Genomic DNA, 27,995 nt, shown 5'->3' on the forward strand with positions numbered 1-27,995 from the left:
AACGTTGCATTTGGAAAAAAAATATTGCAATTAATATTAAATGAATACCCCCTTTTTTAAACTAAAAAAGGAAACTATTAAACTGTTAACATGTAATATATCCAGCCCAAAGTCAGTTTAAAATTGAAAATTAAACTAGGACAAAATATATGTCTATCACACCTTCAAAGCATATGGCAGAACAACTATGAGTGTACGACTTAGTATTTGTTTATAAGGGATTTATAATCAATTTTGCTATTTACTTTAATGTCATTAATAATATTGTATTATTAGAGTTTTATTAGTATTTTATTTTCTAATAGTTATATCCCAGTCAAAAACATTTAATAGTAACATAATTAACAAAAAATTACTTTTACTTACCCGACTCAAGCAACAATTCCACAGAGAATGCATAAAGCCGCAATCAAAGCTAAATATTAGAGCGTGTGACCTTTTTTGGTGGCAATTATAGTGCATTATTTTTGTTCTTCATAACAAAAAATGGCTTGTTTTGATATATACACGCATGTGACTGCAAACCCCGCCTCCTTAATGAACGGCAGCCAATGAGAGCGCGACTTGTTCTGTCCAATAGTGGCGCAGCTGCTGTGTGACAGACAAACAAGGAGCTTTTCTTTCCGTCAGGTAGAGAAATAGAGAGACAGCGGCGGAGCTCCACAGCTGAGCTCTGTGTTTCTGTCAGCATGGCTTCGTATCTGCTGGTCCTGCTGCTGTTGTGTATTCTCGGTCAGTCGTTTGGACAGAGTCAGCTAAAGCTGGTCACAGTGGTGAGTGGCTGTTTTAACGCTTTGAGCTCCTCGCTGGGTCTGTTCAGTTCTTTTAGGTTAGCTTGCCTGTTTTACCCGGCTAGGCTATTCAGCTTCGTATTGAGTAAAGGCAGGGATAAAGGACTTTGGTAAGGTTAGCTATGAGAGCTAGCTAAGCTAAGCTAACGAGTAAGCTAACGCTATAGCTTTCTACAGGGCTGTAGCTGGGTTAGCTAAGCTAAGCTAGTTATGTTTTAAGTGCCAAGTAATTAAATATATAAAATATATATTATGTATATTTTTTTCAGAATTTTGTGCGATATAGTATGGCACACAGCTTTTGGCCAGCCCCCCTCAAAGTTTTAATACAGTAAACAATAAAACCTCTATAATAACTTATAAAACTTAATAAAATCTTAATAACTTACTGAGCTACATTTAACATACAGTAATTAGTTAACCTAACTCTCAATTGTTTTAGCTAAATCTCTGCTCACTCACGTGCTTTTTTTCCTTATATATTTAATATATCAATATATAATACGTGGAGGTTATGCACCATGCTGCATATAACTTAATATATATCAATGATATAAATAACGCTATATATTTCATATACAAAAACGCCAAAATGTTTTGACACGATAAAAAAAAATCCATATAGTGGAAGGAGTGATATTGTTGCAAGCTAATGAAGTCTGTTTTTTATTTATTTATTTGTTTGTTTAGCTTGCAATTTACTGTATTTAGGTTTTATTGTCTACTTTTTATTGTTTGCAGTTTATAAGTATGCACTAATATGCTACACTTTAGTTTTGTGTTAGATTACTGTTTAATAAATGGGCAATGTTTTTTTATATATTTTTTGTAGGGCTGGGAGTTTATGCAAATTAATTTGATTAATCGAATTACTGCTTTAATGCTATTTTCAAAATAGGATAATCAAGATACTGATAATGTAACTACAGCTTGACATATAAAAGCTGCCAGAGGGAATTTGCTAAACTGAAATACGAGGAGGTGTTGTATATTATTTAAGTGTGTATTACATATAATACAAAAGGTTGAAGAGGAGGCCCAAAAAAGGTAAATAAAATGTAAAGGCAAAAACAGATTGGGCATTATGTTAAACGGTGCTGTCTGTTTGTAAATTTAAAAATGGATGTTGTTATGTAAGTACTAAAAATAGTAAGACAATTGCGCATATTTGAAGCTAATCAAGATTTTTTTTTTTTTTTACAATATTGCCCACCCCCAACTGAATGTAAGAAACTCTGATACGAAATAAATCTTCAGTATTTATTTTGTTAATGTAGTATCTGCTTAAAATTTAATAGTAAAAATCCAGGAATATATCCTGAAATATTTTGATATTATTTAAGGCTGTATCGCCTGCCCCTACCTGCCAATGTAAGTTGAATTTTTAGCTAGCTAACTAACTCAGCTAACTAGTTATAAAGGATTGATTAAATAAATAATATGATAAGTTTACTTTTCTCTACCATAAGAAGTGCTGACTCGTGTGTTTAGTGTATTTTGTGATCACAAGGTCACACACCTTTGGTCTCTGGAAGGTCCCTGCCAGCCAAATCCTCTGCAGAACTTGGTGCCCCAGCCATGAAAACTTGATCAGCTGTTTTTCTTTTGTTCCTTATCCAAAACGTAGTGGAGCACTCACTGCCAGACTTGTTTGAGCACAACACTTGGGTAGCCTTACATTTCATGTAAGATAAGGACCGACCTCCAAATCCAAACAGTGTTTTTTTTTTTTTTTAATAATGTTTAAAAAAGTTCATCAGACAATCTCAGACATACAGTTTAAACAGACTGACGTAATAGAAATTGTAGCATATAATAATAAACTGTAGGTGTGCCACACAATTACTCTGACATAAGGCTGGCCCCTAATCTAGATATAAAATGTAAGTGAATGGCTTGTAAATGTAAATGAGAGAAGCAGGATATGGAAACAGGAGTATGGAAATTAGCAAAGTTCTTCACTTGTGCTGGGAGACCTGTCTAAACACGTTTAGTAGGTTTGGTTGTTAATTATGCCAGTGGTTGAACAAATGGTACTAAGTGTGAAAAGGCTGGGTTGTTGAGACGTGTTTGCAAACATGTTTGGGTATATTTCTAATGAAATGCAACAGTGGGATTTTTTTTAATCTGTTATGTTAGATGTGTATAAAATATATTTCATTTAAATCTGATCATAACTCCACCACTGAATATTCGGTTATGAAGTTATATTTTTATTTGCTATTGTACCAATGTAGGTCTTTCTTAAATCTGTACTTTGGGCCACTTTGGGTGACATTTAAGAGTTAAATATTAGTTTAATTTTTACTGCACTACTTTATGCAAATTCTAAATAAGTTAAAAGTAAAATTTGGCTTATGTGTGCAGAATACACAGCATATCAGAACAAAAGAAGCATGGAGCACAAACCTTTTGAACTTGTTAGACCTGTTGAACAGAGCTGCTACCTAGTGCAAACACAGTTTCAATATTTTGGGAGTGCCTATGCCTCCATAAATAAGGTGTTATATGCAGTATATTAAAGCAAGTAGTTAATCTTGGTCATATTGGTTGTTTAATGTGGTCAGGTTTCCTTAGCCTGCATGCAACTGTAACTTTTCGCTTCATTTTATTGTATTTAGTGTCAAGAAAAGCTAATTTGCTGTTATATAACTAGTAAACATTGCTGGCTATAGTGAGACGTTTTTGGGAATCACATGAAAATGTTCTATTAATAAATCCTATTAGACTCACTATTGTAATCCTGTAAAACTAATACCTCTGATTTCACGTTTTCCTTTCTGCAGCTGTATCGCCATGGAGACCGCTCTCCAGTCAAAGCCTTTCCAACCGACCCGCACCAGGAGAGTGCGTGGCCACAGGGATTTGGGCAGCTTACACAGGTACTGTTTAAATATACATACACACACAATATTGAGATAAGTTTGAAGCAGTGGTTGGGTTGGTGTGGCGCAGTGGATAACACCACCACCTGCTTGTGAGCTACCACATCATGTGGGAGACTGTGGTTCAATTCCCAATTCCAGGGTGAGTATACTGTGATACACCAATAAGTCCTTTGGCAAGACTCAAAACACTACATTGGCCCACCTCTGTAATAGGAATAACCATGTAAATCGCTCTGGATAAAGTCACATATCAGAGTTGGAACTTGCTGTGGTATAATTAAATATATGGAGTTACAGTCAGGAGTGAGGTCAGAAAAGTGATTTTGGTCTACGAATATGGAGAGGATGAGGAATGGCTTCTTCCCACAGGCTATCCATTCTCTTAACCACATCATCATATAGGAATAACCCCCACACAAAAACATTCATATGTTTATGATCATCTCTGTATGTGTCCTGTCCCTTTTTGTGTTATTTTATGCTATAGTATTGTACTGTGTTGTTTTTTATTCTTTTTCTTTTTTTCTTTTAGGAAGGTATGCGGCAGCACCTTGAGCTGGGCCAGTTTCTGAGAAGGCGCTACCAGGGATTCCTGAGCGAGCCGTACACCCGTTATGAGGTCTGTGTCCTGGACTTGTTCTGTGCTTTCTGTACTGTTTTACTGTATTAGATTGGTCCTTCTAAATTCACTGTATTATTATTACATCATACACATTAATGAGTCTGACATCTGAAGCTGGTTCATTAAACGTGGTGGTTTTAGGATCTCATTAATCTTAATTTTTCTTATGAGAGCCTGAATGGTCACTACATAATAAAACCCATTTTTGGCAGGTATAACTTATAAATACTGTTTGTAACAAACTAAGAAACTTTTCAGTTCATGTTTGGGGGATATTTCTCCATTCTTTCTTGTAAATCATGATTAGTCCTGAGAGATTCTTGGGTTGTCCAGCATTGACTGCAGAAATCTGCTAATTTGTCATTGAATTGGGGGGTCTTTAAAGGCCACCACTCAAGATAGTCTACTGAGGATTTTTAGGAGTGTTTTTAGGATCATCTTAATGACATTTACATTAATTACATTTAGCAGATGCTCTTTTTCAGCTGTCCACATAAAAAATATAACTAGCTATTTGGAATAGGTTTTTTGTAAGCTTAGATACTGTCAAGTACATAGTCAGCATGTAAAAATCAGTAAATCTCAAAGTAGGACACACTTAAATTCAGTCACAAGCCTTTAATAAGAGCAAGATTAGTCCTAAATGCAGTGTCTGTGAAAGAGATCAAGTTCCAAGCAGTATTTGAAGACAGCATGCATGTCAGCTGTTTAAACACCCAAGGATAGTTTGTCTGCCTTTACTTTACTTTATCTCATCACTTAATGTGACTTATTTCTGTTCATCTCTAAATACAATGCAGATAATAACGTTTTTTTTTCTGAAACCAAATAAAATGAAACACTTAGATGAAGGCTGGATAACAAATGCCAAATACAGAAAATTGTTTATGTTTGCAGTTTATATGCTTTATATACTATAAGGGATGCATGATGATATCAGAATTATATTGGTATTATAGACAAGAATTATATTGTTTATATATATATATATATATATATATATATATATATATATATATATATATATATATATATATATATATTGCTATTATTATTATTATTATTATTATTATTATTTATCTTTTTTTTTTTAAGAATTAAAAAGTATTTCAAACCGATACGCTGAAAAAAAAATATGACTGTTTCTTGTGTTACTTTAAAATTAATCGGATTTAAGCTAGTTTTTATTTGTTTTTATTAGTTTTAATGTTAAAAAGTTATACTGGAGTGTCTAGTCTCTCTGTAAGCACTAAATGTATAGATTGGCATTGGCATCGGCAGATATGCACATGTGCAATATTAGATGTCGGTATTAGCCCCGAATTCCCACATCAGTTAATTCCTAATTAATATGATTATTTTGTACAAAAATAAAAGGGTACTGTTGTTTGCAACAGATGTTTACAGATTTTACTGCATATTTTAAGCCGTTATACTATATGAAGCCATTTGTTGCAGGACTATATTCTTTAAATCAATAAAATATTTTTCATATTGGCAAGAATATTGTTATTGCAAAAAAATACCACAAAATATTGATATTATTGAAATTTTTTAGGGCGGTTTTGCCCACTCCTACCCTAAATGCATTATTTTTGATCTCATATCCAGGTTAAACATTTACATCTTGGTTCGTTCTCACAATTTGCCTTTCTGGTCTTTTACTGGCAATTTGATTCCGTTTGTGGAAGTTCTGTCCACCCAAACACTCGGTTCAGCTGCCATTACCTGTGTTTGTTGTTAAAGGATAAAGATGGCCGCGCTCTCAGGCAGTGTGTCTGAAACGCAAATATGCTGTGTATGAGGATGTTAATATTTGTATGAGATATTTAACACAGCTTGGAGAAATGTATGTGCAGGATGAATTGTAGATCTAGAAGGAGACTGTGAGGTCAGATTCAGAGCTAGATCTCAGACCAGTGTCATGACTGTGTGTTGTTTCAGTCCAGCCTTGTGAACCGTGTCATTACTGTTTGTACTGGAGTGTTATTAAAGCAGGCTGCTGCTGTTGTTAATATGTGCTTCTTCAGTCTGGTCTAAATTATTAGTCTTTTAGTGTTTTTACAGTGTGTTATTTTGTCCCTGTTATAATAGGTCAGTATTGCAGCTGTAAGCTGTTTCTAGGACTGTACTGATACCAAAATATATACTTAAAAATAATAAAAATATTGCTATATTCAGTTAGTTATTTTAATAGTCCTGTGTTTTAGTAATGTAGAACTTGCTCTACATGCCGATCAAACATTTTGCATATTTTGAAGAGTATAAACAGTGAAATGATGCTTATTGTGGATTTGTTATAGGTTTTAGTTCATTGAGCCGTACCAGTAATTTCAGTTCCGTGCTCTGTGATCAGTATCATTAATGCTGCTGTTTTGCTTTCTGTCCTGCAGATTGCTGTACGGAGCACAGACTATGATCGGACGCTGATGAGTGCTGAGTCGAACCTGGCCGGTCTCTACCCACCCAATGGATCGCAAGTGTTTCATCCTGGCTTGAACTGGCAGCCCATACCTATCCACACAGTCCCACAGGATCAGGAGAGGGTAAGACAAAGGACAAAGTACATCCCACTTGATCAGCTTAGATCAGTTTAGTCCAACCCATTATGATCCTAACACCTATACACCCACCATTAGGCCTGCCCTGATGATTATGTTATCGACATTATACATAGTACTATATATGAAGATCATCAATCATTTTATTTATCGTATTTAATTTAATTTAATTATTAGTATTTAAAAGTTAATTGTTGTTTAAAAACATGTTATTTATTTCTGGGATAATATATCATCCTAACAAAGATAGTTTACGTGACAGGGCTATACCTAATAGTAGGGCTGGGCGATATGGAAAAAAATCTTATCATAATGTAGTTTTCCATATCAGCCGATATCGATATGTATCATGATATAAATCTAATCACTTTCTGCTACACTTAAAGGTTTCCTATTACTCATAAGTAACAGTTTTGCTTTATATACTTACATCACATGTACAACTGCTAAATATGGATCCCGATAGTTTTTTCTGTTTTCTTCTTCTATTGATAGTTAAGAAGGTTTTATCTCTTTCCTGTAAATTCGCTTTTTTTGGAGATATATATTTTTCTTTGAGCAGTAGCGATATAGAGTTATATTAGCAGGGTGTACAGTGCATGTGAATGTGAATTACCTGCCAAATACTCAAGTATTAGTTAACAGAGTACCAAGTTCAAAGTGCAGTGTGCATACAGTCCTAAGCTGAGAGGATCATCGGTGTGTGTATTTTGTTTGCATTGATCCCTCTGCTGTGGCCAGTTTAACAAACTGAATATGAGGAAAAGCTGTTCTTCAGACTGATGCTGAGGTGAAAACAGGAATTGTCTGAAATGTGCATGCTTAGAAATGCTGCTGCTGACTTTACTTGGGCATCCCCTCATTCCCAAGAAGATACAGTCATGTGCTGGGTAGGTTTCAGTACCCTTTGTAGGGCTCTCTCTAAGCACTGAGAGCAATGGATCTGTACTTGTTTAGTAGGGGTGTCACGATTCTCTAAATCCTCGATTCGATTTCATTTTCGATTTGAGGGTCACGATTCGATTCGATTCTCGATTTTCTTGGTTTTTTTTCTTGTTATTATTTTATGCCTCATAAAATTTAAATAATATATTTATTATTATTATTATTATAAATATTATAAATAGTATTATTATTATTTATTAAGATATATATGGTAATGCCATCTAGTGACTTTTTTGGTAGCAACAGTGTGCACTATTAAAACAAGCAGTTTATCAGAGCTGTGTGTGGATGGCTGGTGAAACTGCTCACTTACATGAAGCTGCAGTTCTTCATCAAACCACTAGTCGGAGCTGCAGCAGCACAAGCCCCGCTCTCTTCACTCAGTCACTACTTCAGTACAGCCCAGCCACGGGCTACAGGGCTCAGCCAGTCCGTTTTTACTGTTTCTGTAAACAAATAAAGGTTTTAACCCCACTAACCGGATAATACAGCTCACTACAGTTCATCTTTCAGCCCAAGCAGCTAACAGCAGCAGGTTAGAACAGCCGACACGGAGTCACTGCTCGGATTACATTATAAACAGGTCAGTTAGCGCGCTGCTAACCTCAGGATGTTTATAACTACGGAGTTTAGTGGACACACCACGGCCGCCAGGTAAGTCTTTTAAAGGCTACTGAAGACTATTAAAGGCTATTAGAGGTTATTGAAAGCATTATTGGGGGGCAGAAATCAGTACAGGCTGGTTAGATAAGTGATGTGGTGAAACTGTGACTAGCGCTGTCACAGTGATGTTTATTAACGTCATTAAAACTGATTTTGTCAGGTATTGTCTTATAAATATTTACACATAACTTATATCTCTCCTGAAAAGCTTTTATTTTAGTCAGAAACACGCTTGTGTTTACTTTATCTGAGAGAAAGATGTTTTTTTTAATTCAATGGAAAGCAACAGGTGTAGTCAATTATAAGTTTAAGATTTTTAATCCACCTCACTGTGATCTATAGTCAATGTTCTCAAGTCACACTGACACACGCATTTCAGCGAGTTCACACGCTCTCACCTGCGCGCACCCACCCCTCCGTCAGATACAGATACAAAACCTGCGCGCCCAACCCCCGCCCCCCCTCCCCCGTTGGACAGATAAAAAACAGTGATCACACTCCCGCCGACACTCAAAACTTGAGAGCCCTGTCTATATTTCTATAAATCCGTTTTCAGTTTCTCCTCCGTGGTTGAAAGGCAGCTGTCTCTCACACAGCAGAACTGAGGGCGGGGCTGCGCTCATGCAGCGGCTCTCTATTTAAATGAATAGGATGCGCTGTGTTGGTGCCGCGCCATTTGCGTAGCGCGCTGCGCTATTTGCGTAGCGCGCGCGGGAGGGATCGTCGATCCTCTTTTTGACTTCGATACTCGAGACCATGACCTCATTTCGATTCGATTTCGATAAAATATCGAGATCGTGACACCCCTATTGTTTAGGCATTAATGTGATAAAGGGATAGGCCAATAAGGCGTGTGGTTCTCCAGGTCGTCCACCTTGTTAACGGGATGTTGGGAGATCAAGTTGGGAGTTGGGAGATCAGTTCCTTCATACAATCCTTTTGCTGTACCTTGATCATCCGATCAGTTACAGACACCTATTTCTGTGAGTCAGCCAATTGGTGAGAGTGAAGCTGAAATTGGAGCTAGTACCTTCTCCAATGCTGGATTTAGCAATGCGAAGATAGTATTTGTAAGTTATTCTTTAAATCCATCCATAGATTCTCTAATACTGCTGAAAGAGCTGGTTAGCTCAGTTAGTTAGTTTAGCTAGCATTGGATCCTTATTGACCACATCTTGTCCATTATTCCTTTGCTGGAATTGCGATTCGGTTGCTATTGTTCAGTAGTTTAGAGGAAAGACTCTTAGGTTAGCTTCTGAGTGAAGATTTTTATGAAATGGAGTATTTAAGAGTGCTGTAATGAACTGAAATAGACAGAATTTGCAGGGGCCTGTTCATAACTTGTCCTTTACTCTACATAGTTAAACCAGAAGCCAAAGGAACAGGGATGATGGTGATGATGTGAAGTCAAGATTGCTGGTGTTTGGCTGCCAACACAGTGCAGGTATCAGGTTTAGTGAGTGTATCCAGACCTAATTGTTTGTTTGATAAATGATCCAGCTAATTTTGTTCAAATTGGACCGGTGGATCCCTATTGAAAATGTCTGTGATGGCTGGCACATGCTTTTAGGACCCATTTTGAAATACAATCTGGGCCTGATGATTTTTTTTTCTTCTTCTTTTTTTTAGGGCGAAACCCTCATTTCAGTTCTCCTCTCCTCATCTGTAATCTGTCTAAGTGTCTGCTCCTCTGTGGGAGGGGATTAGGGCACTGGCAGTGTGCAAAGCAGGCACAAAGTGTTCAGCTCAGAAGAGAGAAGTTGTTGGGTTGCTGAATTAGCTTTTCTAATTTTTTTTTAATGGCTTGCTAATGTCTCTGGGATTTGAGTTTGAGTCGGTTTGAGTTGGGCTGTGCTTTGTGTGTTGTGCTTGTTTTCTTAGTTGTTGTGTCTGGCAGCTTTCAGTTCCTCACTGTTGCCAGACTTAAAGGCTAGTCAGACACAATATCCCTCATTAAAACTATACACAGTAGACACAACATGATCTGTTGTTGTTTCCCCCCCCCACAGACATATTTTGTCTTCAAGTGACAGATATCCTTTTTCCTCCTCATAAAATGAACAAAAGATGCCACTGTGCAGTCTTACTTTCAATTTGGACAAAAACAGTGCTGTTAGTTTAACTGCCTCATTTAAGAGCTGAACATTTTAGTGTTTTCTTCTTGGTTGTGAAATAAATACCTGATGCATAAATATCTATGTGAACTAACAGTTTTACATTATTACTTTAAGTTAAGTTGAACATTAACAAATGTCCTGTGTAGGATATAGTTAAAAGAATACCATTTGTTGTGGTGTTTTTTTTGTTTGTGTGTTTTTCCAGTTACTCTCATTTCCCCTGTCAAACTGTGCATACTACCAACGCCTTATGAACGAGACAGAGAAAACAGAGCTCTTCATTAACATGACCAAGACCTACGCCGTAAGTCTGCGTTGAATTCTGCTTACTAGGGGTGTCACGATTCTCTAAATCCTCGATTCGATTTCATTTTCGATTTGAGGGTCACGATTCGATTCGATTCTCGATTTTCTTGGTTTTTTTTCTTGTTATTATTTTATGCCTCATAAAATTTAAATAATATATTTATTATTATTATTATTATAAATATTATAAATAGTATTATTATTATTTATTAAGATATATATGGTAATGCCATCTAGTGACTTTTTTGGTAGCAACAGTGTGCACTATTAAAACAAGCAGTTTATCAGAGCTGTGTGTGGATGGCTGGTGAAACTGCTCACTTACATGAAGCTGCAGTTCTTCATCAAACCACTAGTCGGAGCTGCAGCAGCACAAGCCCCGCTCTCTTCACTCAGTCACTACTTCAGTACAGCCCAGCCACGGGCTACAGGGCTCAGCCAGTCCGTTTTTACTGTTTCTGTAAACAAATAAAGGTTTTAACCCCACTAACCGGATAATACAGCTCACTACAGTTCATCTTTCAGCCCAAGCAGCTAACAGCAGCAGGTTAGAACAGCCGACACGGAGTCACTGCTCGGATTACATTATAAACAGGTCAGTTAGCGCGCTGCTAACCTCAGGATGTTTATAACTACGGAGTTTAGTGGACACACCACGGCCGCCAGGTAAGTCTTTTAAAGGCTACTGAAGACTATTAAAGGCTATTAGAGGTTATTGAAAGCATTATTGGGGGGCAGAAATCAGTACAGGCTGGTTAGATAAGTGATGTGGTGAAACTGTGACTAGCGCTGTCACAGTGATGTTTATTAACGTCATTAAAACTGATTTTGTCAGGTATTGTCTTATAAATATTTACACATAACTTATATCTCTCCTGAAAAGCTTTTATTTTAGTCAGAAACACGCTTGTGTTTACTTTATCTGAGAGAAAGATGTTTTTTTTAATTCAATGGAAAGCAACAGGTGTAGTCAATTATAAGTTTAAGATTTTTAATCCACCTCACTGTGATCTATAGTCAATGTTCTCAAGTCACACTGACACACGCATTTCAGCGAGTTCACACGCTCTCACCTGCGCGCACCCACCCCTCCGTCAGATACAGATACAAAACCTGCGCGCCCAACCCCCGCCCCCCCTCCCCCGTTGGACAGATAAAAAACAGTGATCACACTCCCGCCGACACTCAAAACTTGAGAGCCCTGTCTATATTTCTATAAATCCGTTTTCAGTTTCTCCTCCGTGGTTGAAAGGCAGCTGTCTCTCACACAGCAGAACTGAGGGCGGGGCTGCGCTCATGCAGCGGCTCTCTATTTAAATGAATAGGATGCGCTGTGTTGGTGCCGCGCCATTTGCGTAGCGCGCTGCGCTATTTGCGTAGCGCGCGCGGGAGGGATCGTCGATCCTCTTTTTGACTTCGATACTCGAGACCATGACCTCATTTCGATTCGATTTCGATAAAATATCGAGATCGTGACACCCCTACTGCTTACACATCTAAATCAACCACACATAATCAGCAGCTCCATCTCTGCTGAAGCTCACTCACTACTTTAAATTCTTTAAAAGATTTTTTATCATGTAACTGCCATGAACAGGGTATCTGCAGATTGTTTAAAACTCAAGCCCAGACCCTGTTCTGAAAAATTAGAAAAATATCTAAAATTACATTTGTTAAATTAACAGAATGGCTCATTTTTTTCTTACTGTAATAAAGTGGGTTAAAATCCCAATGCAACATAAATGGTACATTAACTATTTAAATTTTTGTTCTAGAAATGGTGTCAGAACTAGTTTTATGGGATGTAAAACATTGTATTAAAGTATTTAACTCGTTATATGGTTGAAACAGATCTGTAGAAGCCAAAAAATACACAAAGGACCTAGTTTTATCTCCAGCACTAACTCAACACACCTACATTCTGTAAATAAGGTCAATTTTCAGATTCACACACTGTGCAAACAAACATGCATTTAAATCTGGAAAATTAAATGTGGAGTTTGGAAATTGTGAAATTCAATGCGCTACTATTAAATCCAAATCTGCATTTACTGTCTGTGGTACTTTTGAGACTCAAGTGAACCTGTAGTGACAGGAAGTCACTCATGAAGTCCCTAAGTAACACATACTGAACATTCTGAGAGCATCACAGGGCCGTGTGTCAATTTGTGTTAATTTAATTTAACCTTATTTACAGAATGTAGGTGTGTTGGGTTAGTACTGGAGATAAATCTAGCTCATTTTAAAAGTGTACTTTTGCTTCCAAACCTGTTTTAACCATTTTAACATTTTAAATACTTTAATGAAATGTTTACATCCTGTATAACTAGTTCTGACCCCATTTTAAAAAACACATTTAAATACAAGTAATACAATTGTTGTTGTACCATTTATTAACCTCTTTATTACAGTAAGAAAAAAACATTAATGGGCTGTTCTGTTACTTTAAAACTGTTAATTTACATTATGCTATGTTTAAAATATTGTTGTGTGTAAAAATACAGGAATCACAAGTTTTTAAACTTAATTAAGTATTTGTTTGTACCTTTTTGCAGTTGGGTTATTACGAAAGTGGTCCTGATTCTTTAAATATTAGTTAAAAGTCTTAAAACCACAAAAGTTTAATTTTCACATACCTGTAGATATTCTGTATGACTAATATGTACTTTCCTTAGTTATAAGGGTAAGGAAATATGCTGTATGTGGAAATGTTTGTGGACACTTTTACTAATGTACTAATCTACTTTAAGTTGCTCCCATTGCTGATACTGATGTGCAAACACATACAGCTTGTCTATTGACTGTGAAGAAGAATTGTCAATAGAATATTAGTCTCTGAAGCAGATAAACATTAACCTACTGAATTGACATTATAACATGCCAGATATTAGGCTACAAGGATATAAAGCCCCCAGTAGTGAACTCTGGAGCTGTGGATCTGTGTTTTGGAATCATGGTACTCCATCCAATACTTCTGGGATGACTTTAGGGTTTGTCACTGTATACCATCATATGCTCACAGCAATCTTGTACATTCTTCCCTGAACAGTAGATACAGTTACTAAAACAAAAGCTGGATAAACTCTTTATAAATACTTTTTGATTTAGGAACAAACAGTAAATTAGCAGGTGTCCCAATACTTTTGTCCTTATAGTGTATGTATGGGTTTATTAGAATTAGAGGTGTTTTCTTATTTATTGTTTCAAATGTTTATTTCTTTAATGAATAGGATTTCTTGGAAATGGTGCGGAATAAAACGGGTGTGGAGTCAACCACCATTGCGTCAATATGGAGCATCCATGACACGCTGTTCTGTGAGGTGAGGTTCTGCTGTATCAGCATCATGTATTTCTATAGATAACAAAACCTACAATCTTAAAGCTTAAGAGAATTTGAAATTATTTTCTTGCATTTCTATGATTGTATATGCACACAATAATCATCTACACATTGTAATAGGCCCAATTAATAATTTTACAGTGGGTACTGCTTTGATATTTACCTTTTGAATGTACAGCTTTATTCTCCTTTGTGAAAGAAAAGTGTATTTAGGTATATTTTTTTAAATTATACTTAACATGAAAAAGTACATTCTTTTTAAAATTTAAAATATGTACTTAAATACTTAATAAATGTACTATTTTGGAACAACCTATGGCAACTTAGGTATATTTTAGTTGTAACTAAGCTAAATGCAATATAAAATCATTATTTTATGCTTTTTTGTGTTTTTTTTTTATGTACAACTCCTGCGAACTTAAGTAGATTTAAGTATGTGTTTTTAAACACATTTTTAATACACTTGAAGTATATTGTAAATATACTACTTTTCGTATTGATGCACATTAACACCTTAATGCTTCTGGGGGAAAAAATACACTAAAGTGCACTTTTAAGCAGTATTTAATGCCACTATATATATTTTTTCTATCAACACAATGTTGATTTAAAAATATATATTTTATAAAAATACAGAGAAATTATTTGTGTATTTTCATAAAATATTTTAAATTAAAAATGCACTTTTAGTATTCTTTACCTAATTTGAAAATAAGTTTAATGCTTTTAAGTATACTTCCTTTTCAAAAGGGCTGGCATGAAGCCTGTATGTAATAAAATAGAACTTTTTTATTCTTAATATTGTGTATACATTTAGTATGTACATGTAGCATTTTAAAAATACAGATTCTACAACTTACAGTATGGAAAGTGCATTATTTTTATATTTACTTTATTTAACTTTTATTTAATTGTACATGGTTTGAATCAAATATTTCAAATTTTGTCTGGTCATATTTATTTTTATTTATTATACAGCCATTTCTGTATTTTTAGAAAGGCATGATCAGAAAGGTTTGAAAGAAAAGAGTAATTAATTTGCTCTGGTAGCACAATGCAGTTTTAGTTGTCATTGATTTGAGAACTTAAAAGTTCTTGCCAAGGCCTCACCAAAGAAACGAACTAGGGAACCGCTGTTAGGGAAGCAGCTGAGAGGGGAATTTGCGCTTGGTTTGCAAAAGTTTGTAGTCGTATGCACTGATGTGTCATCATGTTAGAAGAAAGAAGAAAGATAACAGAAGTGTGTTCATCCTCACGTGGATGGGGTGATCTGAAACTCATGACTCATTAACATATTTATGTAATTTTTTGTAGTAATTTATTTTAAAACTACTTTTATTTTTTTGAACGATTAACCTAAATCATTTTTGCCATATTATTTATTATTAAATCTATTAAGCTAAACTTCACTGTGTGTGCAATGCTATAAATTAACTAAATGCTGAAAGTAGACTATTATAATCTTTTTATTCTTATGTGGCTTAATAGGCCTCTTCAGCAGTTTGTTGGCTTCTGTTTAAAGAGTTCTCTGTTGCTTTCTCTTTCTCTCAGGAGAAGCATGGCATGACTCTTCCAGATTGGGTGACTCCAGATGTAATGAGCACTCTGCAGTTCCTGAAGAACTTCGGCTTTCAGATCATGTTTGGTGTCCATAAACGAGTGGAGAAAAGCCGGTTGCAGGGAGGTCAGACCTGAGTGTTTTTATATTGTACTAGTTTTACTCACACATTAATACATTCATAATGTGGCACCTTCTACACATATCTAATGCACGTCATTCTCTCTTTTACTTAAACTGCAGTTTAAGTTATGCATTATACTTACAATAGGGTACAATAAAGTGAAGAAACCATAGTGGAATTGCATGTTAAAGAACCATTAAGGATTAATAAATCAATCAATAATGTCTTATTATATTAATGGTTGCAAAACATTAAGTAATTTTGCTTTAGTATTAATCAGCTGCGCATCTTGAATTCACAACACCTGAAATGTGTGGCTGCATAATTATTTATACAAACACAAAGATCAGCCCAGATTGAATCAGTATTCGCTGGTTCTTTACAATTAAGATTCTCAGGGCTTCGAGTGGTCCAATGGGCAAAGTACTGCCACTATGGTCGGGAAATCGCTTGTTCGAATCCTGTTCATGTAGCTTGCCAATGGCTACCGGAGCCCTGAGAGAGCACAATTGGCCCTGCTCTCTCTCTCTTTCCTCTGAGCGCGCTGTGATGCTACTTAGCAATGCTACATCAACAGCAGTTCAAAAAGGAAGGTGGCTGACTTCATATGGAAAGGAGGAGGCATGTGCTAGTCTTCACCCTCCTGGTGTTGGGGCATTACTAGTACTAGGGGGGAGTCATAATGTGTGGGTTGGGTAATTAGCCGTGTAAATTGGGGAAAAAATGGGCAAATAAATTGGAAATAAAATTATATATGAAAAAAAGAGTATTTTGGATTTGAGGGAAAAATAAGATAATCTGGATATTCCTATATAGAACATTGGAACTCTGTATGACAGAGATGACAGAAATAGGGCTTAGAAGCTGCAATTCCAGTCCATCAAATGTTTAGTGAAGTTTAGCTGCATGTTAGGAAAGATACGCTCTCCCTGTGCTATACTGACTAATCTGACTGTTCATCACGTACAAAAAAAAAGGGACTGGTTGTAAATTTTGAGCCACTTAAACCCTAAGGAACAGGAGTTACAAGTGCATGTATGCAAACATAGACACACACACACACACACACACACCCTCTTAAAAAAACGTAGGATGTTGATTCAGGTGTTAGAACAACTTGTTGTCCCAGGATAAGAGGACCTGCTGACTCCCTGGCCATTTTGTTAAACTTTGAACTTCAGAACAATATTGTGTTCAAGTCCTTGTTTAATATCCTATTTGTATATGTTTATTCCTCTCTCTCTATCTCTTTCTCTCTCTCTTTCTCTCTCTCTCTCTCTCTCTCTCTCTCTCTCTTTCTCTCTCAGGTCTGTTGCTAGATCAGATTATTAAGAATTTTACAACTGTTTCATCTCTAAAGCCCAATGGACAGCTCAAGATGATCATGTATTCGGCAGTAAGTCAATACTAAAATCATATCTTCACAAAATCAAGGCTTCATAATCAATATTTTCGAGTTCTGAACACGTTTCCCTTTAAACATTACAGGAGAAGTCCGGTGTGAACTGAATTTGAGGTGTAGTGAATGATGAGTAAAAACTTTTGTCAAATATCCCATCTCCGTTTGTCCCCAGCATTCTGAAATACAGAGCTTTTAGCTGATTCTCCCAACAGGCTCACAATGCTAGTGAGAGGGGCATAGTGTTGCCCATGCAAAGAAATTGCTCAAAGTAGCTCCACTCTTCTTTGGTAGAATACTGAGGAACCTGACATTTAAAATGAGGCACTGAGAGCTTTGAAAGTGCACAGGTAGTTTATTAAAAACACTTTTTATTCACACAGTACCCTCAGGTAGTGCTCCAAATGCTGCCATCTTGAAATTAAGTCACAATAATTCGATAAGCTGTGGAAAATGTATGAATTCCAAATAATTTCCTATAATATTTATGCACTTCCACAGAAATTAATATTGCAATCTATTCCTCTATCCTATCTATTTGTTGGGTTCTCATTTTAAAGTCTCCTTTAAATGAATTCTCCTTTTAGTCAGCTGTAACATGCTGGGTGATGCGTTTTTACAACTCTTATATAAAGCTGCTCTGTATCATGCGATTAAGACTGCAAAAAATTATGTTCCCTGTTGTATGTCTTCTTTTGTTTGTTTTCCTTCTTAGCACGACACAACCATTGTAGCTCTTCACGAAGCGCTTAACGTATTCAATGGCTTGCAGCCGCCATACGCTTCCTGCCACATAATGGAACTGCATCAGGACAGCAATGGGTAATACATACATGTGTAAATTTACAGTAGTGCAGATACATTTATACTTCTTTAGTGTTCACACCTCTGTCGTCTTGTTCTCTCTCAGGTCATTTTCAGTTGAGATATTCTATCGTAATGACAGCAGTGTGGCTGAGCCATACCCGCTAACTATACCAGGCTGTGCTCATCACTGCTCTCTGGAGGAATTCATCAAGCTTACACAATCGGTCATTCCAACAGACTGGGATAAAGAGTGCATGATGAACACAGGTTCCACTGATACAGGTACAAAAACACTCAGTTTTTTGTGATCTAATGGCTGTTCAGTCAGCTTAACATGCATTGAGTACTTAAGTGACCCTTATTATTCCGTTAGATTAGGGCAAGTGTTACTAGGGTTGGGCGATATCCGCATGCTTTGCAACTTCTTTGGCTACTAAGTCTAGTATAAAGCGTGATGATGCATAGAAGACAGCAGAATCCTTGAGCCAGGAGCATCACAATCTTTCGACTGTAATGTTACTTTGTTTAGTTAGGAATTTATTGTTTATTTTTTATTTTAATAAGTTCAAAGTAAAGAAAAGACAACAAGGTAAAGTGAGCAGCATGCTGCACTCACAGTTAGTTACACTGAGCTAATCTTTGATTAAACAAATTCTGACCAAATGATTATTAATTTAAAGTATTACGAGTGTTTAATTGCTTTGAATCAGGAAAGAGAATCTGGTTAGCATTAGCTTACACCACAGAACACCATTTATTAGTGTTTAGACAAGAATGGCTCAGATTAATAAACTGCTGTTAGCATTTATTTATTTATTTTTTCTTTCATGGTGTGTTGAGTCTGTAGCTAAGCTCTTTAGCTTAGTTAGCTTAAATACGAGTCTATAGATTAATACACAGCACGAGTGCTGACCATTAAAACTCTTAGTGACTAAATCTGAAAGGTTTTATCTTATTTAGATTCTAAACTGTAATACCCACAACACAGGCTGTGTTCCAAACACTCAAGGCTCAAGTAACTTGTGTTTAGAGGATGAATGTTCTTTGGTTTTATTGATTTATTTATTTATTTATTTTTTCTTCAGGCATAGTTCAAGTTCAAATGTTTTCAAAGTGTGACTTCCTCAGTTCAGTTCAGTACTTTGTGGCCATCTTCGGGGTTCCTGCGGGTCCTTAAAAAGTCTTATAATGTCTTAAATTAAAATCTGGATAGTTAATGTCTTAAATTGTCTTAAATGTACAGTAAATTTGATGTAGGTATTACATTTTCAGACAGTGCGTTTAATACTGGTGGGAAAACACAGTGCCCCACCACAAACATCTAATGAGGGGAGAGAACTAATGTTAGCAGCGAGCTAGCTAACATACTAACGTTAGCTAGTTAACTAGTTGTCCTAGTTAAACACAGAACAGAAAAAAAGACACATCAGACACACCATCCTTTTTATAAACTGCGGTATATTCTCGCTATACTGCTCAACTCTATGGGATGTCTTATTTTCTCTGTGCTGTTTCTCTCGTGTGTGTGTGTGTGTGTAGATGTTATCATTGGGCTGGCTGTGTGTGGGTGTGTGCTGCTGCTGCTGGTCATGCTGTTGTTTGTAGTGCTCTGCCGTCAGAGCGAGCCTTCCATCGGTTACAGCCACGTCATCAACCAGAGCGACGACCACTCCTGACAGTCATACCAGCTCCTCCACAAAGAGGACACCTGGGACAGCGAAGAGGACCTGTGAGAGACCACCATGGAGCCACGCGCACACACACCAGCTGCTTCTAGTCACCAGACTGGATTTAAGGACCTCTTCTGGTCTAGACTGCTAATTTATTCTGGTGTGAAAATGGGGACCTTTCTTTTATATGGTAGTTTTTTAAAAAGAGCTTTTTTTCCCAAGTACTTTGACTGAGGAGTTTCTGTCTCTTATTTGTTTACACCTCACTGACAAGAGGATGAGGAATAGTTCAGAATGATCCAGCATGAACTACTGAAACTACAGAGACCAGCATCATCATGTAGTCCTGTTCATCTTCTGCCTGTCAGTGTCTCTGCCAGTCTAACCTGACTGAAGCTCTTTCTGTTTTTCAGCAAAAATGCCTTTTGCCCTCTCAGATAGTCTGTTTGAGAGGTGCTGATGTTTATGTTCCAGTATTTTGATGCTGAGAATGTATTTTTCTTGAAAATCTATCGAAAGTGATATTTTTGTATGAATAGGAGATGACTCTGAATTTCCTCTTCACAACAAATAATATATTGGCAAGTGAAAGCATTTTAAATGTATTAAACATATGTAAATATTTTCTGATGAGATTGCTGTAAGAATGTAATATGATGATTGAGCCTATTTTTGAAAAAAAAAATCAAGTAAAATGAAATAAATTTAATCAATCGGTCTATAATTTTCTAACACAATGCCAAAATCCCGAACAGAATGAAAAATACTAATAAAAATGCAGTGTTTTCTTACATTTACTTTGGCTTTTATTTCATTGCAGACAGTATAAACCCACAGCATGATATGTTTGATCTGGCTAGTGTAATTTAATTTGTTAAAATGCATTCTTTACTACATTTCAGGCCTGAAACACATTAAAAAAAGCTAAGATGAGATCAAAAAAAAACACACACACACACACAACTAAAATTATGTAATTTGTAACAGGTGATGTCTACAGGGGATTATCATGATTTTGGTCTAGATGTGGCATCAACTTCTCTGGTCTTGGAGGCATCTGGGATAAAAGTATTACTTTTAATATTTTTTAGAAGAAATGGAGGCTGTGTGCTCTGGACCAGAGACAAAAAAGACCATCCTGACTGTTATCAGCAGCATGTTCAAAAGTCAGGGTCTAGCATGGTATAGGGTTCTGTCAGTGCTGATCCAGCATTCATGCAGACAAATACATCAACATCTCAGAGCAATGTATGATCTCTTCAAAATAACATAATTTCCAGGGACATCCATGTATTGTTACAGGGTTCATATGGTAATAAAAATCCTGGAAAAGTAAGGATTTCAAAAGGAATTTGAAAATTGCAATTTCCAGGCCTGGATAAGTTTTGGGAAAAAAAATGAAAAAAAAAAAAGTTTTGGAAAATTTGGTCTGCAAATCTCTGTTTCCATTTATTGAAGACTTTTTTATTTTTTTGCTAACACACATTAGCTCAGAGTTAACTCAATAGTTTAGCCCTACACAGGATCTGACACACATTTTATAATAATAATATATGTTTTTTGCAGGTAGAATGAGACAAACACCTAACACCTAAAACACATCTTCAATTGTTTTGTGAAAGGAATGGTGAATTTGCATTTACAGTTTTCATGCTGTCCCAACATTTTCTGATTTTTAGGTTGTATTAGAGTATTTTACTTGCAAAGATTCCTTTTGACCACTTTAAATAGGAGTGGTGTCAAGTAGTGTTGGGTGAAAATGGCTTACACAAGTGCATCTCAAATATCATTAAATATGAATATTATAAAAAAAGTTACTTGGTTTCAGTAATTCAATTTAAAAAGTGAAACAAAAAAGTGATCTATTTTAAGCGTTTATTTCTTTTGTTGTTGAAGATTATGGCTTATGGCCCATAATTAGTGTCTCACAAAATTTGAATATTATATAAGACCAATTGGCAGTGTGTGCAGTGTGCCAAGTCCTGCTGAAAAATGAAATCCGCATCTTCATAAAAGTTATCAGAAGAGGGAAGCATGAAGTGCTGTAAGATTGTCTGGGAAACCTCAGCACTGACTTTAGACTTGATATAACACAGTGGACCAACACCAGCAGATGACATGTCTCTCCAAACCATCACTGATCATCAGTAAATTTTATATTTCATTTGGAATTAAAGGGAGCAGAGTCTGGAGGAAGAGTGGAGAGACACACAGTCCAAACTGCTTGAGGTCTAGTGTGAAGTTTCCACTATCAGTGATGGTTTGGAGAGACATGTCATCTGCTGGTGTTGATCCACTGTATTATATCAAGTCTAAAGTCAGTGGGCTCCCCCTAGTGGTTTGCACTGATAATTGATATTACTGGGGATATAAAGTAAGTTATGGCTATTTAAAAATGGGCAGTGGTTTAAGAGGATAGTTTCATACAGTCGAGCAGTAGAACCACCCAGAAACAATCCTAAGTATACAAATTAAAAAAGGTGAGGTGATGGTGATGGTGGAGGCTATCACAGTCACTGCATGTGGGTCACTAAAATTGTCCATACTGACAAGCAGCTTGCCTTGGATGGATAAATGCATGCAGCATGTGAAATAAAAAGTAATTAAGCTAATTTAATATATGATTTCTGTATAGTCTAAAGTATTTTTTTATTTTGAGAACCAATTGACTAAGTATTTTGATAATGACTTTGATAATGATCTGAATGTTTAACTGAAAGGTCATCAATTCGGGTGTGATGTGATGTCCTGCACCGATATGCAAATAGTGTTGTTATTTAAGGGCAGCATGTTGCAGCTTATTTCACTGAAAACAGCCAACAATGTAAAAAAAAAATAATAATAATAATGTTAACCAGATTCAGAAGCACTACAAAACCTACTAGAACATGAATTCAACTTGGTAACTTTTATTAGCTGATATCAGCTTGCTAGCTACAGATTTCTTTAGTCTTTTGCTCTTACATTTTTTCAGGTTAACAAACAAACTTTAATATCAGACAAAGATAACCTGAGTAAATATAAAAAGCTATTTCTAAATGATGATTTAATTTATTATGGGAAAAAAAAAACTATTTAAACCAATCTAGTCCTTTGTGAAAACATGTTTGCCGCCCAATAAATGAACTGTAATTAATCACACTTTTTAAAAAGCTGAGTTCAATTTCACTATTAAACACAACCAGGCCTAATTACTGCCAGACCTGTAGAATCAAGAAATCACTTAAATAAAAACCTGTCTCACAACATGAAGCAGCTAAAAGATTACAAAAAGCAACACATTATGCCCCGATTTGTAGAAATACAGCAACAGATTAGAAAATAATGTAATTGATCATCTATCAGTCTGGAAAAGGTAACAAAATCATTTCTAAGGCTTAGGGACTTCAGCAGACCACAGTAAAATATTTATTTACAAATGGAAAAACATGCAACCCTAAATTGTGTTTATCCTAATGTATATATGATCTGTTTAGTGTAAATAAATTGTATGTAAACATTTTGCATGTTGTCACAGCAGATATCTAAACCAGTGTTATCAATTTAGGGGCAGGAGAGGAAGCAGAAATCTTTCAGTGGAGAAATCCTCTCGGAACCAGAGACAGTCACGTAAAAAGGGCATGGCTGTAAGTTTTATAGTGTTTGTTGTTGTCTCTGTATTGTAAAATTTTAGTGACATACACAGCTCTGGAGAAAATTAAGAGACCACTTCAGTTTCTGAATCAGTTCTGATTTTGTTATTTACAGGTATATGTTTGAGTAAAATGAACATTGTTGTTTTATTCTATGAAGCACAAACAACATTTCTCCCAAATTCCAAATAAGAATATTGTCCTTTAGAGCATTTATTAGCAGAAAATGAGAAATGACTGAACTAACAAAAACATGCAGAGCTTTCAAATAATGCAAAGGAAACAAGTTTATATTTATAATGTTTTAAGAGGTCAGAAATCAATATTTGGTGGAATAACCCAGTTTTTTTTATCACAGTTTTCATGCATCTTGGCATGTTCTCCTCCACCAGTCTTACACACTGCTTTTGGATAACTTTATTTCACTCCTGGTGTAAAAATGTAAGCAGTTCAGCTTGGTTTGATGGCTTGTGATCATTCATCTTCCTCTTGATTATATTCTAGACGTTTTTAATTTGGTAAAATCAAAGAAACTCATCATTTTAACTGGTCTCTTGATTTTTTCCAGACCTGTATGTATGGACATTATTATTATATTTATTATTATTATTATTATTATTATTATTATTATTATATTATTATGTGCCATCAATTTATTTCAGATTGACCGAGAGCACAAGGATAGTAATTCTGTCTTCTATTTCAGAAGACAGATTGAGCAGGAAGGGAGAGTGTCCATCAGAGGGGAGAGTTTGAAGCAACTCAGGGTAAGTTTTGTTTATGCTAAATATATGAGACCTAGAGTTTAATGAAGATCCTTTTCTTTTCATAGTAGTTACTTTAGATATGAGGTACTTTTTTAACTGCATAAACCGTTTTTACATTAATCAGTGAAACTATTTTTTTTTCAATCATGAAAAACAGCTGAACAACTAACAACCTTAACCTACCCAATCATTTTACAATCCTTACTGAAATTCACTTTTTTAATTTTACTAAACTTTACTAAAGATTGAGGCAAAATCTAGCTCAGAAACTAACTCAGAATGTGACCCTGTAATGTCAAACCAACGGTACAATACCAAGAAATACAAATATATATTTTACAATCATTAATTTGACATCTTGAGTTCACATTTTGTTAGTTAGCTGTTTTTTTTACTACTTATTCTGTCCTGTATTTTTCTTATGATGCTTGCCACTGACAACATTGGATTTTGTCTCACTCTTGGTCAAATATAATCTTATACAAGTTAAGATTAGTGACCCCTTAGAACCTCTGCTTGAGATCAGAATCATATGCATATTTTTGATGCAGATAAATTGATAGATAAATGGGTGGATAAAACAAAACACAATTTTAAAAGGCTCTGCCAACATCTTTCTCTCAAGTGCTGTGACTGCATCCTCAGCCAGTGCTCTGCTGACGTCCTCCCGAGGCGTTCTGCCAGAATCTTCCGCCAGTGCTCTGCCTACCATCACCTTTACCTGCGCTCCTCCAGCACACACCACCAGTGCTGTGCTGACTAAAGGTGGCATGATTATGCCTTATGATACTAATGCATATAATAATGCGGTAATAATCCAGTTTTTCTACATATATACAATATATTACTAAAAGTATCTGCTCGCCTGCATTGCGTTTATGTTTGTAGAAGCAGTCTGCATACCTAGGTGCTTGGTTTTATTCACCTGTGGCCATTGAAGTGACTGGGACACCTGAGTTTAATGATTTGGATTGGTGAGTGAAAACATTTGCCAATATAATGTATGTTCTCCTGCTCCCCTGCTGGTTTTAATTCCAATTGCTCTCCATGGTATGCACCCCTATGGAGTGAATTTTGTGCCAACAGTTTTACACAAAAAAATAAAATCCTTAATTAATATTTTAAGAATCAAAAGGAAAAATTGTGTTGCAAATTAAAAAGAGAAAAATTATTTATCCATATGTATAAACAAATACATATTTTTAAATATACTTGGTTACTTTATTATTCTTTGCAGTTATTTGAAATTTATTATGGTTTGGATTATTATTATTTGTTATTATTTATTATTATTTTTGTGTTTTTTTGTGAATTTTCTGTGTTTTTTTTTCTGTTAAAGACTTGATTCTGGAATCTCTCGTTTGCTTCTGCTTCAGTTTTTTGCTTCTGAGTTTTGGTACAGATTTCACGGGTGGGCGGGGCTTAGAAGAAGGCGCTACCCTTGAATCTGTATTGGTCCGCTGGTTTTAGACTGACGGGTTCCCTGAACTCTCGTCTGAAACTGACCACGCCCCCAAACACCCCGCCAGTTTCAAGCGTTCTTCCAAACACGGGAGCGAACAGGTTCCAGCGCACAACAGCAGCAGATACTTTTACAATTAAATTTCATACAAACGTTATATTTAATGTTAGATTTATTCTCCAAGCAAGTGTTTCACTCCATTAAAAAGCTCATGATAGCGAGGTGTGCTAAATATTCCAGCACAAAGTAGGTAACTAACTAACTCACTAGCTCACTAACTATTTAACTTACTAGCTCACTGACCAGGTAACTAGGTAACTAACTAGCTCACTAACTATTTAACTCACTAGCTCACTAACTATTTAACTCACTAGCTCACTAACTATTTAACTTACTAGCTCACTGACCAGGTAACTAGGTAACTAACTAGCTCACTGACTATTTAACTCACTAGCTCACTAACTATTTAACTTACTAGCTCACTGACTATTTAACTCACTAGCTCACTAACTATTTAACTCACTAGCTCACTAACTATTTAACTTACTAGCTCACTGACTATTTAACTCACTAGCTCACTAACTATTTAACTTACTAGCTCACTGACCAGGTAACTAGGTAACTAACTAGCTCACTGACTATTTAACTCACTAGCTCACTGACTATTTAACTTACTAGCTCACTGACCAGGTAACTAACTAGCTCACTAACTATTTAACTCACTAGCTCACTGACTATTTAACTTACTAGCTCACTAACTATTTAACTCACTAGCTCACTGACTATTTAACTTACTAGCTCACTGACCAGGTAACTAGGTAACTAACTAGCTCACTGACTAGGTAACTCACTAGCTCACTAACTTTTTAACTTACTAGCTCACTGACCAGGTAACTCACTAGCTCACTGACTATTTAACTAACTAGCTCACTGACCAGGTAACTAACTAGCTCACTGACTATTTAACTTACTAGCTCACTGACCAGGTAACTAGGTAACTCACTAGCTCACTGACTATTTAACTTACTAGCTCACTGACCAGGTAACTAGGTAACTAACTAGCTCACTGACTAGGTAACTTACTAGCTCACTGACTATTTAACTAACTAGCTCACTGACCAGGTAACTAGGTAACTAACTAGCTCACTGACTAGGTAACTTACTAGCTCACTGACTATTTAACTAACTAGCTCACTGACCAGGTAACTAGGTAACTAACTAGCTCACTGACCAGGTAACTTACTAGCTCACTGACTATTTAACTAACTAGCTCACTGACTAGGTAACTCACTAGCTCAGGAAAGAGAGTCGACAGTTTAAAAAGGCATAAATGTGGTGATGGAGGGTTACTAAGACTTATCATGGATATGGGAATCAGTTATAGGATACTTATAGCATGTTCCTTTCTCCAAAACATCGTAACACCCCTTTTTTTTTTTTTTTTTTTTTGCACTTCACCGGTCAGACCTCTGATTCTTCTCTTCATTTTAGTTCCTGTACCTTCCTGTAGCAGTTTTCTCCAGTTTACAAGAATCATTAAAGGTGTGGGAAACAGTACTCACTGCTCTCTGGCTATTTATACTTGTAATAGTTACAGAGGGAACTGTGTTTCTGTGCAGGTGTGTTCCTTTTCCCAAAACATTTCTGGTTATTGATGGGACCAAAAAAGCTTAATGTAGAGCAAAAAAATAAGTTCTAAAACTTTTGACCGGTAGTGTATTTTGTGTATTATTTGTCATTAAAATACTTGAGTACTTTTCTTTAATATACCATATCTTTTTTTTCTAGAACTTAACAGCACTATACTACTTTTGCACTATATATTTTTTACTCTGTAAACTATGTAACCTTTGTAACCAGCACTATATTACTATTGCACTTTGGTTTAGTTTTTTTAACTCAGTAAACTTGTAACCTTTGTAACCAGCACTATATTACTATTGCACTTTGTTTTTTCTTTCTTTTTACTCAGTAAACCTTTGTAACCTTGTATTTGTAACCTTTATAAACATGTAACTTTGTATTAAAACTGTTATAAATAAAGCATGTTGGTATAATTTTTGTTTTTTATTATTATTATAATACTCGTTTCAGAGAAATGCATACTTTTCATGTAAAATATTCAGTACAGTCTAAATGGGGTACACAAATTATATACTTTCATCTCTACTGAATATAACTAGACTATGAACTATTATCACTAAACATTTTGGACAGTAAAGCAGTGAAATCACATGTCCATAACATTTGTTTATCCTATTACTCTTACTGGATTCCAATACTAAACAGAAATGCAGTAACATACCGCATTTACACTCGTATTTAAACTCCTTGATTTAAATA

General features: G+C 35.7%; 1 protein-coding gene across 30 annotated transcripts; it reads left to right on the forward strand.

The window, feature by feature from the left end:
• The first annotated feature begins 608 nt into the window (after nucleotides 1-608).
• Nucleotides 609-27,709, forward strand: acp2 (acid phosphatase 2, lysosomal). Of its 30 annotated transcripts, none has more exons than XR_007429198.1 (16): nucleotides 609-773; nucleotides 3,578-3,673; nucleotides 4,212-4,298; nucleotides 6,695-6,847; nucleotides 10,793-10,891; nucleotides 14,124-14,213; nucleotides 15,785-15,917; nucleotides 17,223-17,311; nucleotides 18,030-18,136; nucleotides 18,225-18,403; nucleotides 23,339-23,417; nucleotides 24,130-24,190; nucleotides 24,816-25,958; nucleotides 26,263-26,470; nucleotides 26,543-26,590; nucleotides 26,695-27,709. XR_007429198.1 is itself a non-coding variant. In XM_007244925.3 (11 exons), exons 1-11 carry the CDS (start codon nucleotides 690-692, stop codon nucleotides 19,795-19,797), a joined length of 1,254 nt encoding a protein of 417 aa, XP_007244987.3. In that variant the 5' UTR covers nucleotides 611-689; the 3' UTR covers nucleotides 19,798-20,588. The 30 variants fall into 30 exon arrangements, 1 of the variants encoding a protein (XP_007244987.3); XR_007429206.1 differs by lacking the exon at nucleotides 26,543-26,590 and adding an exon at nucleotides 26,591-26,638 and having other exon boundaries at nucleotides 26,775-27,709; XR_007429211.1 differs by lacking the exon at nucleotides 26,543-26,590 and adding an exon at nucleotides 26,591-26,638 and having other exon boundaries at nucleotides 26,855-27,709.
• Nucleotides 27,710-27,995: the final 286 nt, after the last annotated feature.

The sequence above is a fragment of the Astyanax mexicanus genome, chromosome 23, assembly GCF_023375975.1.
Source record: "Astyanax mexicanus isolate ESR-SI-001 chromosome 23, AstMex3_surface, whole genome shotgun sequence".
Lineage (NCBI taxonomy): Eukaryota > Metazoa > Chordata > Actinopteri > Characiformes > Acestrorhamphidae > Astyanax > Astyanax mexicanus.

Excerpts from the sequence above, each read along its gene's own strand:
- acp2 (XM_007244925.3), top strand. The coding sequence starts at position 690 with ATGGCTTCGTATCTGCTGGTCCTGCTGCTGTTGTGTATTCTCGGTCAG. Across the intron at positions 3,674-4,211 it reads GATTTGGGCAGCTTACACAG|GAAGGTATGCGGCAGCACCT; the intron begins GTACTGTTTAAA and ends TTTTTCTTTTAG. Across the intron at positions 17,312-18,029 it reads AGATGATCATGTATTCGGCA|CACGACACAACCATTGTAGC; the intron begins GTAAGTCAATAC and ends TTTCCTTCTTAG.